We start from the raw sequence: 15,736 nt of genomic DNA, 5'->3' as shown, positions 1-15,736 counted from the left end.
ATGTTGAGAGTTTATAAGGTTTTGAAACTCAAGCGTGAAACGGTAAATCTCTACCAAGGAGGAAGTGAGAGGAGACAGGTAAGAGCTGGGGAGGTAGATGTCGAAATCCTGACCTGATTGACAGGAGTCTTGTCCCTGGGTTCAGGATTAGCAAAACCAGAATTTTGCCTGGATTAGAGAATAGCAATAGTGCTGTGCAAAAGGTGTTGATCTTGTATTCATCCTGAAGTCTATGGTATGCAAACCTTTCTAAAAGACAATGTGTGATATAGGAAAATAAATACATCAGATGTCGTGTTTAGTTAATAAATCTTGAGGGAACACCATCAAAACTGTTTGTATCTAGTGATCTGTGGCTTTTTCATGAATGATATTTGCAGTTTTTACTTCTGTTATTGACCACACATAAAATCTTAGGCCTTCCTGTTCTTTTTATTTCTCTTCTGCGAGTGAAAGGGTTTTCTTTTTCTCCTTTCCCATTTCTTTGGCTTTTCTTTTTATTACATGATACTTTTGTAGCATTCTGCTGGGTATTACAGCCACAGTTTTTCTGTTGCTGTAATGTCTTGCTGGTTTTGATTTCTCACTGTACTTGTACATGGTGGCATTTAGTATTGTATCAATTCCTTCAGAAAGCTTCTCAGAAACTAGCTGTCTTGGAGTCTGAATAGTACAGCACTATCGTATGCTTTACGTTTCCTCTCCTCATCATTTACATATAGTTACCTTGGTCACAGTTTCAAAGTTCCTGTTTTTACTTAGTGTCTCCTTTATGTTAAGTGAGGTTAGGTTTTCTTGTTATTACAATGCTTTCTTGATAGTGATGAATCTGGGAGCAAGGAGCTATCACAGTTCATTTTTGGATATAGTTAAGATTTTTGCATGCACTGTGACTTGAGGTTCAGAAGAGTGAGTGTTGCTTAGAGATTTTTTTACTTTTTTCTAGGTGATGTTATCTTTGTAGAAGTTGTTTGTTGCCTCCTCATTGTTTATTCTTTATCCAAGCCGCTTTATCCACGTATTTTCTAATTGGATTTCCTTTATTTTTGATATCAATCTCATTCATAAAATTTGTGGGACATTTTCCTCTTATGATTAGTCAAAAAGCTGCCTTTGTGCAAAAAGTCATTGTTTTGTTTAAAAGTTTGTGAAGAATGTTTCTAGTTCTCCTCTAGCACAACCAGATTATAGAAAAGGATGTTATATTGTGTATTCAGAGATCCAGGAACTGAGTGGTTCTTATGTTCTTCTTTTGCTGTTGGCAGTCGTGAGCAGCATTTCTTACTTCTGTACATTTGTGTGGTACAGACATTAATTATGCTACCAAGATTGAGAAATGTGTAATTAGTCTTGTTTATGTATGGAGCAAAGTGTGGCTGCAGCAAAAGACCTATGTTTACAGGTTGTGTCCATGTCTGTATTTACTGTGGGAGTTGGATTGTTCTGTCAACAGGATAACTGTGCTCCTCTGAAAGCTGTTTTAATCCTTTAGCAGCAGGAGTAATTAAGATCTATTAAAAGTCGAAAATATGGCAAGTAAAAGTGAGCAAAGAAAACTTTTTGGCGAAGTGCTTTGTTTCTTTGGGTCTGCATCCAGCTGCAGGCAGTTGCTAAGGGGTGTAAATTTTCCTATCTTACAGATGTAGGATGTTCTAGGCATTTGTAGTTTTGGATTTAACACACCCTTCCCCAAACTGGCAAGTTCTGTCTTCGTGGAAGGTGAAAAAAATTGGTACAAAACATGCAACTGTAAGTGGTCGTTTGCTTTGGAAAGGTGCTGTCCCTGAGGTCTTGGGTGGATGGTTGGTGTCCCAGCTGCTAGCAGGTGGACCTGAAACGTTATCTAAATGAATATGCATTAATTGCGGTGTGAGAAGATGCATATGTTTTCTGTGCTCTTCCTAAAAGTGAGGTAAAGAGGTCTTTGATTGTTTTGCCCATGGCCTTATGTTATAATTTAATGACTTCTAATTCTTGCTTGTTTTCCATTCTTCTTGCTTTTGTGTACAGACACTTTTTGTTAATACTCTTCTTATTCTCCATCTTTTGTTTCAGACCTCCATCTCCTGCCTTACTTTGTATGTTGGAGCCACATGATGGATCATTTGAGTTACATAGCAACTTCCCATCTCCCTCTTTCCTTCGTAGTTTAAAGCACACCCAAAAGGTTTGCCCGTGTTGAACCTTGGGAGGTTGGTACCCATCCTGAACACCATCTAGTGCAGAAAAGCTAGAACTTAAGGAGGTGACCCAGGACTGTATGAATTTCCAGACCTCTGTGCCCTGGTACCCAGCCCTTTGCTTGCTGTCTCTTACTGCTGTGTTTGTACTTGCACTGGAACAAACAATGAACAGCGTCTGCCCTGTGTTCAGTCCTTTCCTCAGGATCCCAAAATGACTCTTGTATTGAAATCTTCCTCTGCTGTTTAAACAAACAAACTGGCTTATCTCCTGTTGCCCAGAGACTGCAGTGGGTAGAGACTGCCAGAAGTTGAAGAGCGGAGGTTTAATTTTTGGTCTACTCACCTCTTCTTTTCCCCTATGACAGACTGGGAGCTCTTAGGAACAGGACCTCCCTGTGGGTGTTTAATTCTTTTTTGTAGCCTAAATTGTGAGCTGTTTAGGATGGAACCTTGTTTTATTATTAATCTGTAAAATTCCTAGTATACATTTTAAAATCTTGCACTGTTTGTGTAACTGATATAAATAAATATCACATTTTTTTTAAAAAAAAGGTACAATTTCTGTTGTAGTACTTGTTTGTTATCTTTACTTAACACTGAGTACTTCTCTTGAAATGACTGATGGATTAAAGCTTGGCGAATCCAGCGCTTTAGCTGACAGCACAGTATGTCTTTTAATTATTCTGCCTTGGATGAAGTATTCCTCTTTATTAAATTTACTTATTTTATTAACATTGCACTGTTGTACCTGCCAAAAGGAGATTCATAATGTGCAAATAGTTTTTTTTGTTCTGTTTAATTAGGGCTGAGCTTGGCAGCGTAGAAACCTGTGGTATTGTTGGGTTTCAGAAAAACAGAAACACACTTGAAAGAAATGGGGCAACTTCTGGCTTTTGTCTCCATTTTTGCTTTGGTGGAAAAGCTGTTGTGTTGCCTGAAGCTACTGCTGATGTGAAGAGCAGTTTTGGGGAAGGAAAGTGTGCCAACTCCATTTCTCTGAACTTGGAATTGTTTTGTTTTTTTTTTTGTTTTACATATCTAATTTAAAAAAAAAACAAAAACCAAAAACCAAGAGAGATGGTCAAGGATAAATTTTAAATTCTCTGGGCTTATTTTCAGTCGCTTGAGTAAGTTTGTCAGAGGAGGTGTGTTAAAACTAGGAACAATAAAGGGGGAAAACCCCTGTAGTTTTTGGAATGAGCTGAGAAAACTGTATGCCCCTGAACACAGCTTTCAAAACCTCATCGATACATTTTTTTTAATAGCCACAGTTTCACTTCAGCTTACCTTGGCTCTGCTCTGCAACAGTGATGGAAGGACAGCAGCATGCACAAAATAATGCTACTTATTCAAGTTATGGTGCTTGTAAATAGAGTGGCCTGATTTAAAAAAAATAAACAAAAAAACTCACTTATCCTGTAGTGACTAAGCATTCAGGAGTGATGATTTATCAGGAAGCAGTGTGCCCTAAATGCCCTGGCACATTTGACTGCTCAGATCTGTTCTAGAGTTCATCGAGATGCTGGTTTGATGCTGACTTATGTTGCAGGCAGATTTATTGTTTTCTTCTATTCTAGATTTCAGTTAAATGTTTATTTTGGAAGTGTTTATTTTGCAGTAAAAATAGAAGTAGCGCATTAACATAACTCTAGTCTAAGAAAATAGGTTTTATCCCTTATGTATCCAAACATATCTAATTCTGAATGGAGTCATATAGGCGTTTTACTAAAATTAGGAACATGAGTCACACTAAAATGAGTTTTCTTCCTTTTGGGACAAAGATGCTACCTCAGGTTTCTTCTAAAATGTATGTAACTCTCTTGTTTGACTTAGTAGTAGAGTGTGACTATTCGTTTGACATGTAGATGCGGCTTTAGGTGGAAAGGTTATTTTTGTCTAGAAAATGTGAAGTTGTGTGCTGAGTTGCTGTGTATTCAGATGCCTGTCTTCCCGCTTCCAAAAAAATATATGCAAACGGGGGAAAAATATAGTTTAATAAATTCTTCTTAAACAGTAAAATATCAGCATTCAGTGTTTGGCTCTCTCTATGTATTTGAGCTACAATAATTGATTTGTGTTAGGAGAACTGGCTGACTCTGTTGCAGAAAGCCATGCTGTCAGTTTCAGAGACAATCAAAAGAAAACATGGACTTATTCTATGCTTGAAGGAACACGGAGAATAAAAGTTCCAAACAGAGTAATCTTATGTTTTAGGTGTGTCACTAAGACAGGACTAGTTGTGTTAGTTATGCAGCTGGTTGTTATATTGGTGCAATGCTGTCCTGACAGTGTCCATTGGATTGATAAAATCCACTTTAAGAGTGCATCCAGGAAAAGTTTGTGTGGGATTTGATAGGAGCATGACCCTATCATTTAATAGATGAGGAAAGGCAAGATGAAACATGAAGGCTGAGCCCTTTTTTGACTGTTAAAGGAGCGTATAAGATTTAAACGGAGCTTTGGGGTGAGTTGAAATGGAAGATGCATGTCTGAATCCTTTTTGACTGGTGTTTTTGGTTGCTGGCATAGACCTAATGCAAGGAGTGGATCAGAAAGTTAAAACTGGAGTTTGACTGACAATTCAGTTCTTAGTGCAGATTCTCCTACTCTTCCCTGCTCTCTGATTCCCGGCCACTGCTCCTCTGTTCAGCACCCAACAGTACCTGTTTGCATTTGCGTCACCTGGCAACTGGAAAAGGAAAATCTTGATTAGGATGATCCGTGCAGTTCAGGATTAAATTTCAGGTTTGGTTCTGTCTATTTTGGATTATAAAGAGAATCTGTTGCAAGTTCTTGAGTGTTAAACCTTTTCACAACTTATCTATACTAAAACTAGTCCTAAATTGCATTACATGTTGCATTAAAAAAAAATAATATATTAGTATTGCATATTGCGTCTGCTCTTAAGGTTCTTTCTCATTTCCTTCCTTTTTATCTGAAACTCAAGTCTGAGAAGAAAGTACAGTTTTGTTTTCCAAACAAAGGGTGTTTGAATTCATTGAGTAACACTGTCTACCTGGAAAAAATGTTTGTGTGATACTTTTTGTTCCTTCTGCATTAAAAAAAATAAAATCAAGAACTGTTTGGATGATGTCTGGATTTTGCAGAGGAACTTTCTGAGGGCTGAGTAAAAATTCTGCTTTATTGGAATGTCAAGAGTTCAAAGTGATGCAAATGTACCCTCCTCTCTGATGGCCTAAAACTGCCCAGGCCCTGCTGGTTCTGTGCACGCAGGCGACTCTCCGGCTTAAGTGTTGGATGCAGCATATTGGTCTTGCTGCGCTTGCTGCAGGGGAAGGGAAGAAGGTTTTCTTTTGGACTCCCTTTTAGTTTGCATTCAGTCTCCTTGTGATGTACTTGAGGGGAGCTGGACTTTTGACAGCTTTAAATCATTACACGTGAAAATGTTTTAGCACCTCAAAGCTCTTGTATGGATGGAGAGAAAGGAAGAAATTATTTTGAAGAAGCTAAAGGCAAACAAACCCCGTAGACGTCTACACTGAAGACTAAGCTGTTGCAGAGAAAGACAGACAGTGCCACTGCTTTTCAAATGTGTTTTGAGTGATAGATCCAAGGTATCTTGGAGTATCTGAGAGATGGCAGAAAGATAAAGAAAGCATAATGCAGTCTGAGGTGGTTTTGAATTTCTTCTTGTGTATTCAAACTCTTACTGATATTTGGAGTAAAGGAGTGTTTTAAAATGTGTCAGTGCCAGATGCAAACTCCTTGGAAACTGTCGCCTGATGGTAAATCCTGTGTGCTGTGCCCTGTATTTAAACCCGAAAGTGCTGGATTACCTTTCTGCTCAGTGATGCCTTTCTCTGTTTTACAGAGGAGGCTGCACCGTTTCAGTGTTGGTTGACACAATGGAGCTTGGCATTGATTGTGCAATGTGAACGGCTCGTTAACAGAGGATGGTTAGCTGGAAACCTGTCCCCAACCTCACTGGTAGCAGTCAGCTGCAGGTAGACCAGAACGTGAGAGTATTGAATGGACTATGCACTTGTAGCTCTGTTGTGAGTTCTGCCACCAGTCCGTTCGGTTGGCTGATGATGGAGAGAGCTGTTTATCCTCATGTAGGTCTTACTCTTAAACAGGATTCAGCTGGAGCAACAGCAGCAAGTGTCATCGGTCTCCTGAGCTCTCCCGGGCAATCACTTGAGTTATTTTTAGTTTTATAAAACACTTGCTCAACACTGTATTGTGTAGAGTTTCATACACTTTAAATACGCTACTACTGCCTTTCCAAAGTGTTCATTATTTAAGCTTGTTCTGTCACGATTTGGGGAAGTATGTCTCATTCTTTGTGAATAGCTGCCCTTAATGGTCCAGTATGCCATCTAATGCTGTTTTACTAATGAGGTCGTTTAATTTAAAAAAACACAGCTAGGATACAGCGTGTGATTTTCTATAAGAAGATATTCAAGTTTTGCAGCTTTTCTTGACCTATTTGAATGTGAGCACTGGTGCCCAGAACCATAATGCAGTGCAATGGGCAGGGCTTCCCTCCGCCGCGGCAGTGGTGCTGGTGGGCAGGGTGCTCTGCTGGCTGTGGTGCCCTCTCGCTGCGGCTCAGGGGAGATTCTCCACTGGAGGAGATGCTTGGTTTCCTGGAAAACAATTATCACTGCTGTTTACGTTACTTTGCTGTGAGAAGGCTTCGTCCTGTGAGAGAGCCCCCAGATTAAGAGGAGTTTTAAAGAAATTGTTGGTTTTTTTGAGGTTCACAGAGTTGCTTTTGTGGGTAGAATTAAGGTTGTTCTGGTTCCTTAATCATGCACAGGGTTATTTAGATTTGTCTTTCTATTTAACCCTACTGTTTGGTGGTTTGGGTTTGACTTTTCTTTACCTTTTTTTACTGTTATTTGTGCACTTCTGATGTTTGTAGTTCACCTTTGGTGTATGAAACAACATTCAATGTGGATTTTGATTCAATGTAGTTAATAGATAGACAAGGTTGTTCTTTATGGAGTTGAAATAGTTTTGTAGTTTAAATGCTTAAAAATGTATTTCAAATGTATTAAAAACATGGCTGCGTTTTGCTGAAAAGCAGATGTTGTTGGCAAAGTGAGTTTAACTCAATGCGTCTGTTAAAAGAATAAAAGCTCTCCCCTATTTTGGAAGCTTTTCCCCGCCTGTTGAAGCTGAGTACCACAGGGGAGAGAAGAAGAGGAGGAAGCTTTAAGTACATAATGTTATGGAAAGATGCAGAATGTGTCTGCCTGAAGGTGAAGAATCATCCTTTTGTAGCCCAGAGAAGAGGGAGTACATCCCAAGAAGAGTGTTTAACACTTGCCTCCAAGTGAGGTGGAAAAATCAAGGTGGTATTAAAATTAAATAAAGTTTGCTGCATGTAACCTGGTTACATTTTTATTTTTTCTCAGTTTAGTTTGTAATGAGAATTAAGTTATTAACTGTAACAGAGAATAGTATGGAATTTATTATTTTGCACCCTGTGACATGGGGTAGAGTTAGCAAAACATCATTATGGTTGGGTAATTAAGCTGGCCATCAGCTCGAGAGCTGTGCATAACAGTAGAAAACCTGTATTCCCAGGCATTCCAACAAGTTTTGAACATTATGGGAAGCTGGTAAAGAACAAAAAGTGGATTTTTTATGCACAACAAGAAGCGTACAGCTAGCTTGTAGCACTCTGGTACAACATATCTTACATTAGGAACATAAAAATTTCTGGTTAAATATGCTTAAAGTGGCATTAGGATCAGGGGAAATCTCTGCACATGCAGCAGCTGAATTTGTGTGCGTGCAAGGAATTAGCCAGGTAATTAAAGCTGCTTGGTACAATGAATGACTTTAAAAGAGATACAAGAAAATTACTTGGACTTAAATACCATGAGCATGTAATTGCAGAAAATGGTATAAATTCGTCTTGGTGTCTGTTGTTTCTGTAACGTGAGTTGTGTCTTGTGCTGCAGCTGAATGTTGTTGCTCCAGGGTGTTTTGGGAGTGAAACAGCCCGTCTTAATAGGGGGAGTTGGTAAACAGTTTTTAAAAGGAAAACACGAACATGCTTTAAATGTCATAAAGCTAAAACAAATATCTCTTCTCTTTGACTTCTCCACGCACTCACATGGGTGGGCATTTCAGATTGATTCCTCATTTTCTGGTGTAAGCTTGTCTCACGGGAATACGTTGAGCTATGTTCTGCCTCCTTCAGCTCGATGGGAACTGCTGTCATTGTTAAGTCCTCCATGGAAGTGGGTGCCCAGTGATGCTATTGACGACATCACCAGTACGTAGTAGCTCACCCCTGCAGAAACTCAGTTTTGGGTTCAACACTCTGCACTTCACAGACATCCACCAGGACCTCGTCTCCTGGTGAGAAGTGTCGCAGATTTTTCCAATTAAATGAAGTTTACCTCGGACCAGCATCTGTGCAGCTTTCCATTAATAAATTGGACAGGGAAACAGAGGGCGCTGACAGAGCTTGGAGATGTTATGAAGGTGGAAAGAGTTGCAGCTGTCAGTAAACAATTGCATAATTTGAACTGATCCCACTAAATTACTGTATGGTCCCAAATTAACAGACTGAGATGAATCTGAAATCTGCAGTCTCCTTTTAGAACAGGGAAATGAAGTTCAGGTTTTGAATAATTCACAGTACTGCAAAAAAAAAAAGTGTACAGTTGTTCAGAAATTCACTGGGAAACCTTGTTCTATGTGGGACAGAAAAAAACCCTGGTAATATAGTTTCACGTTGCACTTCAACTGCAGTGAAGTGTGAACTGTCTGTCTGCTTGCAGAGTGTGCTTGTAGATGAGGACTGGCTGGGAGAGTTGGAGTAGTTCAGCGTGGAGAAGAGAAGGCTCTTGGGAGACGTTAGAACAGCCTCCAGTACTGTAAGGGGCTCTAGGAAAGATGGGGAGGGGGGAGGCTCTTGATCAGGGAGGGCAGGGATAGGATGAGGGGGAAGGTCTCCCAGGAAGGTGGAACTGGATGGGCTTTGAGGCCCCTTCCAATCCAAACTATTCTATGATCCTATGATTAGGTCATGTCAGTGAGTTAAGCAAAAGAGGGGATTTCTCATGGATTATTGTTTCTCTGTCTTCTGTTACATCCAGTGACCTGTTCAGCCTCATCATACCATAACTAAGATATTGAAGCTGCATGGTGTTTGATTATTCATAATAAGTACAATCATATAAAAGTGTTCTGCATCTATCAGTTGGTGATGGGACAAAGAATGAGTTGATTTTACATGGGTAATTTAAGGAAAAATTTAGCAAATATTTTAAAGTGTGTGGATAATACCCATACCTGTACATTACAGGGCTCCTAAGGTAGATTGATGTTTTCTAGGCATGAGCTTGACAGTTCTCTCCCGGGAATGGTTTAACACTTGGACGGTTCTCTGATTTTGTGCAGCAATGTTCTACAGATGGAGTGGTGTTTGAATTGGAAAAGGGAATTGTTATCTCCACGTGATTTTGTTTCTTATTCCCTCACGCATCCCACTGGCTGATTCTCCCTGCCACGAGTGGTCCTCGGATGGATGAATCAAGGCTGTCTGTGCCTCTGGAGAGCCCAGAGCTCAGTTTTACAGTACTCTCTCACTTCCAGGTTGATGTTGCCAGGCATCACAACTCTGCAGTCTGGCCTTATGGCTCATTCCTCACAGTCAGGCGAGCAAGGAGGAAGAGCAGCTGATGACCCTGAGGCACAGGCATTGAGTCTGCTTTACTAAGATCCCAACCCTATTTTGCACAAGCAACATACAGTTATCGTCCCACAGACCTGCTCAAATTGAGGTGTCTGCCGTATTAAGGGCTGGGTCCAAGTGACTATCGGACAGGCAGTCAGACCACAGGTAGCCTCAGTGTACTGGTGTGTGTGGCTCACCTTCACGGGTGATTTTATAGCTCTGTTTTGTTACTGAGATCTATTTCTGACTTGGAAAATGTTTTATCCTAGGTTTTGAAACAGCCAAGTCTCTTGCGCTGCATGGGGCGTACATCATCCTGGCCTGCAGAAATCCATCTCGAGGCAGTGACGCCGTACAGCGCATTCTTGGCGAGTGGGTAAGTGAGCGTATGGTGTCCAACACTATGCTGTGTTCTTCAAGATGTGAAATCTCTTGTGTGGTACAAGCAGTTATGATGGATATTACACAGCTATGCGAGAATCTAAGGAAAGCTCCATTTGCCTTATTTCGTAATGCCCTGTTCAGCCACCAGCATATCAGAGATGGAGCTCTGTCATTCCATGGGGTGGGACTGGACTCTGAGGCTGAGCCTTGGGACATACGGATGCTTTGTAAGGATGGCAGTGTTTGGAAGAACCCCTGAGGTGTGTTTCAGAGCTCATGGGATGAGGCATTCCAGAACCAAAGTGTGTAACTAGCTGAAGGGAGTGAACACACTTGGATAGTAGAGACGGCCCATAGTTTTTATACTATGAGAAATTTCAGAGAATCGTTCTTATGCTTTTCAAACCTGAGGATGTTTTCCTCCCTTTCATTCCTGGCCCATCAGCCCAACAGCACTGCAGGGCAGTCTGTTTCAACACTTTTTCACTTTCTTTTTCTTCCCTCTTCCTTTAATTTTCTCTTCTGTTTTTTCCATGCAGATCTAAGCTCCTCAGTCCTGTCTGTTCCCTTGTTTCTCTTGGACACCTAACTTCCCTCCTCCCTCTCTTATTATTTTCTTCTCTAAGACCCTTATTAAAATGTATTCAGTGATCTTAAGTTATTCCTCTCATAATCATTTACTTGCTGGCAAGGATCTCAGGCTGTTTCTTTCTGAGCTGGCTGTGAGTGCAGACTTCCAGGAGATAATCTGTTGCTGCAGTTCTTGTACCCTGTACTTGAATCATTAACCGCACAGTCAGGTTCTTGGAATTTTCTTTCTTTCCTGCTAAGATTGGTGATGAGTGGTTTAGCTTTATTTCCCAAGCTCCAAAGATATTTCAGCTGCTCCCAGATGGCAGGGGAGAGTACTCAGTAGTATTAATATTTACACAGAAGTAGTCTGCAGATAATTACAGTATTTATTAGTGCAAACCAAACAGCGTTCATTTACAAGTAACTATTTCCGAACAAGTGCTACTTATAATACTGCTAAAGCACAGGTTTCTTCAAGAAACAGGCTTTGGATTTAGGCCTCTTTCTTTTGCCCAGGCAATATTAATGCTTTAAAGTAAGGGGTTGGGAGGGAGAAATACCTTCCTTTCTGCCTTCACTACTTCACACTAAAGCTCTGTTCTTGTTTTTTATATCACTAGCGTGGAATTCCAAGAGAATTCCAGTAGGGGCAAGCATAGCATGCGTTGCTTAAAGGTTTATCCTTCTGTTCTCTTTCAACAGAACTGTATTTGTTGCAATGTTGTGTCTTTTGAATTTGTTAGCTTCAGTCCAGCTGGATATAGCTTTGAATGTCACTGAAATCAGACAGTACTGAGTAACTTTTATCTTAAAAACATCCTGTTGTCCATAATTCTGAGTGCATCACTGAGTGCTTGGAAGGCAATGGGAGTTCAGGAGTACTTGTCTTAATACCTGTATTATCTCTGCAAAAGTTAATGAATTGTTAATTGAATGAAGATAGCTGAAGGTCAAATGACTTCAGAAACTCTACATTTATTTACTAACAGTTTTCAAATTCTAATCGTTCAGAAAAGAATCTCATCTGTAAGCTGGGTAGCTGTAAAACCTTCAGTGTGTCTCTGTAATGGCTTTGTTGTTGTTTATTGAGAGGGACTAATTAACTTTGATTATTGCACTAATATTATGGCACTTTGACAGTCCCTCAGATTTATGACTCTGGGAAAATAAACAAATGAAATGCAGGTGCTGGAGCATAAAGAATAAGTTATTACTGAACTTTAATTACTTGGAGTGTGTAACCAGGAGAGAATTAGTTGATGAATTACAAGATGCTTAAAATTTACATCAAATTGTAAGCAGTCTTGAGGAAAACAAACAGAAAAACCTGCCCCAAAGTCAGTTACTGTAAACAAAGAGACAAAGATTAATTTGATTGATTGATGCTAATATTAAAATATTGATGTCAGATATTAATTTTTAGCTTATAGGTGTCACTACAGAGTAGGAAGTTGTTAATTGAAAATTTTAAAATTAAAGAGTTTAAGAAAAATGCCAACAACTTCTGCATATGCTTCGGATGAAGCCCAACAGGAAGCTGCAGCTCTCCTGCTGTACAGGACTTTAAAGCATCCACAGCGTTTTGTCTCCCTTATTCCCAAGGAAAGCAAAATCATCAAGATGACATTGGTTTGCTTTTCAGTTTGGAAACAGTTTGTGAAAAACAGTAGATGCTCAGGATGCAGCCTGACAGAGCCTCCTGGTCCTGTTACTCGGGTAACGTGGTTTTGGCAACAGCAGTGGCTACCTGTTTGTTAGCTTGGAAATTATGGGATTGAGACCCTGAGCAGAAATGCTGGCTTCCTCCAATATTTTGAGGGGTGGAAGTTTGGTCAATAAGTGCCCTGTCTTCAATTGCATCTTCAGACCCCATGTTTTTGTCATTTGCACGAGTGATACGTTTCTAACTCGTACCATCTTTGCCATATTGAATTTTTCTGCGTTTGCCGGTTACCAAAAGTATACCATGTTGGTAATAAAATTGGTATTTCTGTAACAGTGTGTGTAGTGGCGAAAACAGTGTACCTTGTGCTGGCTTTCTTGTGGGACAGTGTGCTTCAGTGATAGGAGTGCAAGTGCCTGACACCGTAGTCCTTTGTCATTTTTTTTGGTTGCCTGATGCAGAAGAGAGTTCCACTTCTTTTGCAAGGAGACAGAATAATTAAAAACGTATGAAAAAGCAACTGTTACTCCTTCAAGTTTTGATGCAATTATCTGATTGCTAGTCCGTGGCCTGAAAGATGTATGCAAAAAATGTGATTTACAAAGAAACGAACCAACCCCCAAACCACCCACTACCAGCACAACAGAAGAAACCCAGGTTAAACCTACTGTAATGCAGCATTTAAAAATAAGTAAATCATAGAATCACAGAATGACTTTGTTTCGAAGAGATCTCAAAGCCCATCCAGTCCCACCCCCTGCCATGGGCAGGGACACCTCCCACTGGATCAGGGGCTCCAAGCCCCATCCAACCTGGCCTTGAACCCCTCCAGGGATGGGGCAGATACCACTGCTCTGGGCAACCTGGGCCAGGGCCTCCCAGCCCTCACAGGGAAATATTTCTCCCCAGGATCTCATCTCAATCTCCCTTCTTTCAGCTGAAAACTATTCCCCTTTCCTCTCTTCCTCTCCCTGCACTCCGTGATTATGAGCCCCTCCCCAGCTTTCCTGGAGCCCCATTCAGCACAGGAAGCTGCTCTAAGGTCTCCCAAGAGCCTTCTCTTCTCCAGGCTGAACAACCCCAACTCTCTCAGCCTGTTGGCTTATGGGAGGTACTCCAACCATTGGATCATCTCTGTGACCTCCTCTGCACTTGTTCTAACAGCTCCATGTCCTTCCTGTGCTGTGGACTCCGGAACAGAATGCAGGGCTGCAGGTAGGGTCTCACCAGAGCAGGGCAGAGGGGCAGAGTCCCCTCCCTCACCCTACTGGCCATATTAATTCTGGTGCAGCCCAAGACACGGTTGGTTTCTGGGTTGCAGGCACACTTTACTGGACATGTTAAGCTTCTCGCTCTACAGTACTTTGGAAAGTCATACAGCTTGTTCCCTTATCAAGTCTCTCTGAGGTCCATGTCTGGAATGCCATGGAAGGAGTGTCTGCAGAAATGCACCTCTTGTCTGAGCCTTTCGTACTTTGAAGTTATATATATATATATATAACTATAGTTAGGCAAAAACATCCAGTTTCAATCTGCTTTTAGTGAATGCTGGAAATTGTTTATAAAGAGAAAATAGAACAGCTAAATGGTTTGAAAATATGTAATCATTATGATTTAGAGAAAACAGGAGGAATAATGGGAGAAAATACGATTTTTCAGATTATCTGCCATTATGTTTATAAAACAAATCCAGACAGATCTTTATTGCCTGTTGGGTACAAATCTAGCAAGCTTTGTCTTTACCAATTTATGCCTAAAGAGCTGCTTTATAGACTTTGAGGCATTGGAGTAGGGATTACCTGCATAAACTTGCTAATTACTTTAGATAAGTGACGTTTGTTTGCAACCTGCAGTATTCCAGTTATTTTCTTTCTAAACTACAGCAGAATTTAGCTAATATTGCAAATAGAGGGTAATTGCCTTCTGGAGAGCGTCATGACTGGTCTGTCACATATAACTGGTCTGTCATGTCACTGGTCTGTCATGACTAGGCTGTCACATATAATTCTTAAGGAGAGGTATTGTTGGTCATATTGGTACGATCTAATGTTTTATGTACATACACGTGTATTTATACAGAGAAGGGATGTAAAAGCCGTGGATAAAGGGAGATGAGTACAGCTTTATATTTGGCATCTTGAAAATAAGTGTTGTTCGTGCACGATGACATTCACTATCAATTTAAAACTGATAATTTCTTGCTCAGAAAAGAGGAAATTGGAATTCTAGAGTTATGATTCATTTTAATCAGAAAGAAATTGTCAGACATAAATCTCTCCTTGAAGAGTGAAAAGGCTTGAAAGCAGCCATGAAAAAAATATCAATACTTTGCAAAGGAGGAATGATTGTTACAATTCGTAGCTTAATTGACTTTAAGGCTTAATGAAAAACACTCCAGTGCTGTTTGTACACACAGTTGCTCTGACGAACATTGAAATCTATGCTCCAAGAAGAGAGCTAGGTAATTTACTTTACATTATTATTGATAGAATTTTCTAATTGAGTATGAGCAGAATGTTTGGATAAGATTGTGTGGAACCAGATGTTAGTGATATTCTCAAGAAAATACTTAAGAATATAAATGAATAAAGTACTTCATAAATCACATCTTTTCTTGCCAAGAAGCTCTCATTTATTTATTCCTGTCAAATAGTTTTTGGAATAGGTATTAGAAGATAAATTGTAAGTTTAATATTTCATAAAAAATACAGTGTTTCTTTCATAATTATTCCTTGGTGTTAAGCCTACAGCTACATCAAAGATTAGATTAAATTGTAAAAACTTGGGTTTCCTTTATATGTAGACTCTTACCAGGCAGAGATGTGACCAAAGAAGAAAGCCACCACAATAGACACGACTCCTTGCTGTGTTCCTTTTCCCCAAAATATTTTCCGCTTAAGGACTGGTTTACGTTTTTGCTGATTAAGTCACTAAATGAAATTAAAACCTGTTAAGTGAGTCTTTGTGTTCCACTTTTAATCTTGCAAAGCACAGAAAGACAATAAGTGAACTGCAGATGTTTACATGGGCAACTGTGTTTGTGTGTCAACTATGAATGTTTCCTCCTCAGGGAAGCGGGACTGGTTTCCCATGTAGTGTTTGTTCCCACTGCTATCCTTGGCTTATGGTTCTTTGTGTGTGGGCATGGAATGCAGGGTAGCTGTGTAAAATACTCTTCTGGCTTAATCTCTTGATACTGCTGGATGCTAATCTTGGTACAGGAGGTAGAACTTCCTTTTCTAGCTATTGGATGCTACTTTTGTGAGCTTT

The 15,736-nt window shown here is 40.1% G+C and overlaps 1 protein-coding gene across 13 annotated transcripts in view; it reads left to right on the top strand.

Moving 5' to 3' along the window:
• WWOX (WW domain containing oxidoreductase) overlaps nt 1-15,736 on the top strand; it is a 546,141-nt gene that overhangs the window by 13,503 nt on the left and 516,902 nt on the right. For all 13 annotated transcript variants that reach the window (XM_069868321.1, XM_069868320.1, XM_069868322.1 and 10 more), the window contains exon 5: nt 10,116-10,222. In XM_069868321.1, the coding sequence (XP_069724422.1) occupies nt 10,116-10,222 (107 nt within the window). The remainder of the gene's footprint in view (nt 1-10,115; nt 10,223-15,736) is intronic.

This window comes from Phaenicophaeus curvirostris, chromosome 14, assembly GCF_032191515.1.
Source record: "Phaenicophaeus curvirostris isolate KB17595 chromosome 14, BPBGC_Pcur_1.0, whole genome shotgun sequence".
Taxonomy (NCBI): domain Eukaryota; kingdom Metazoa; phylum Chordata; class Aves; order Cuculiformes; family Cuculidae; genus Phaenicophaeus; species Phaenicophaeus curvirostris.
Note: the sequence above shows the minus strand (reverse complement) of the source record. Positions and strands in the feature narration are given on the sequence as shown.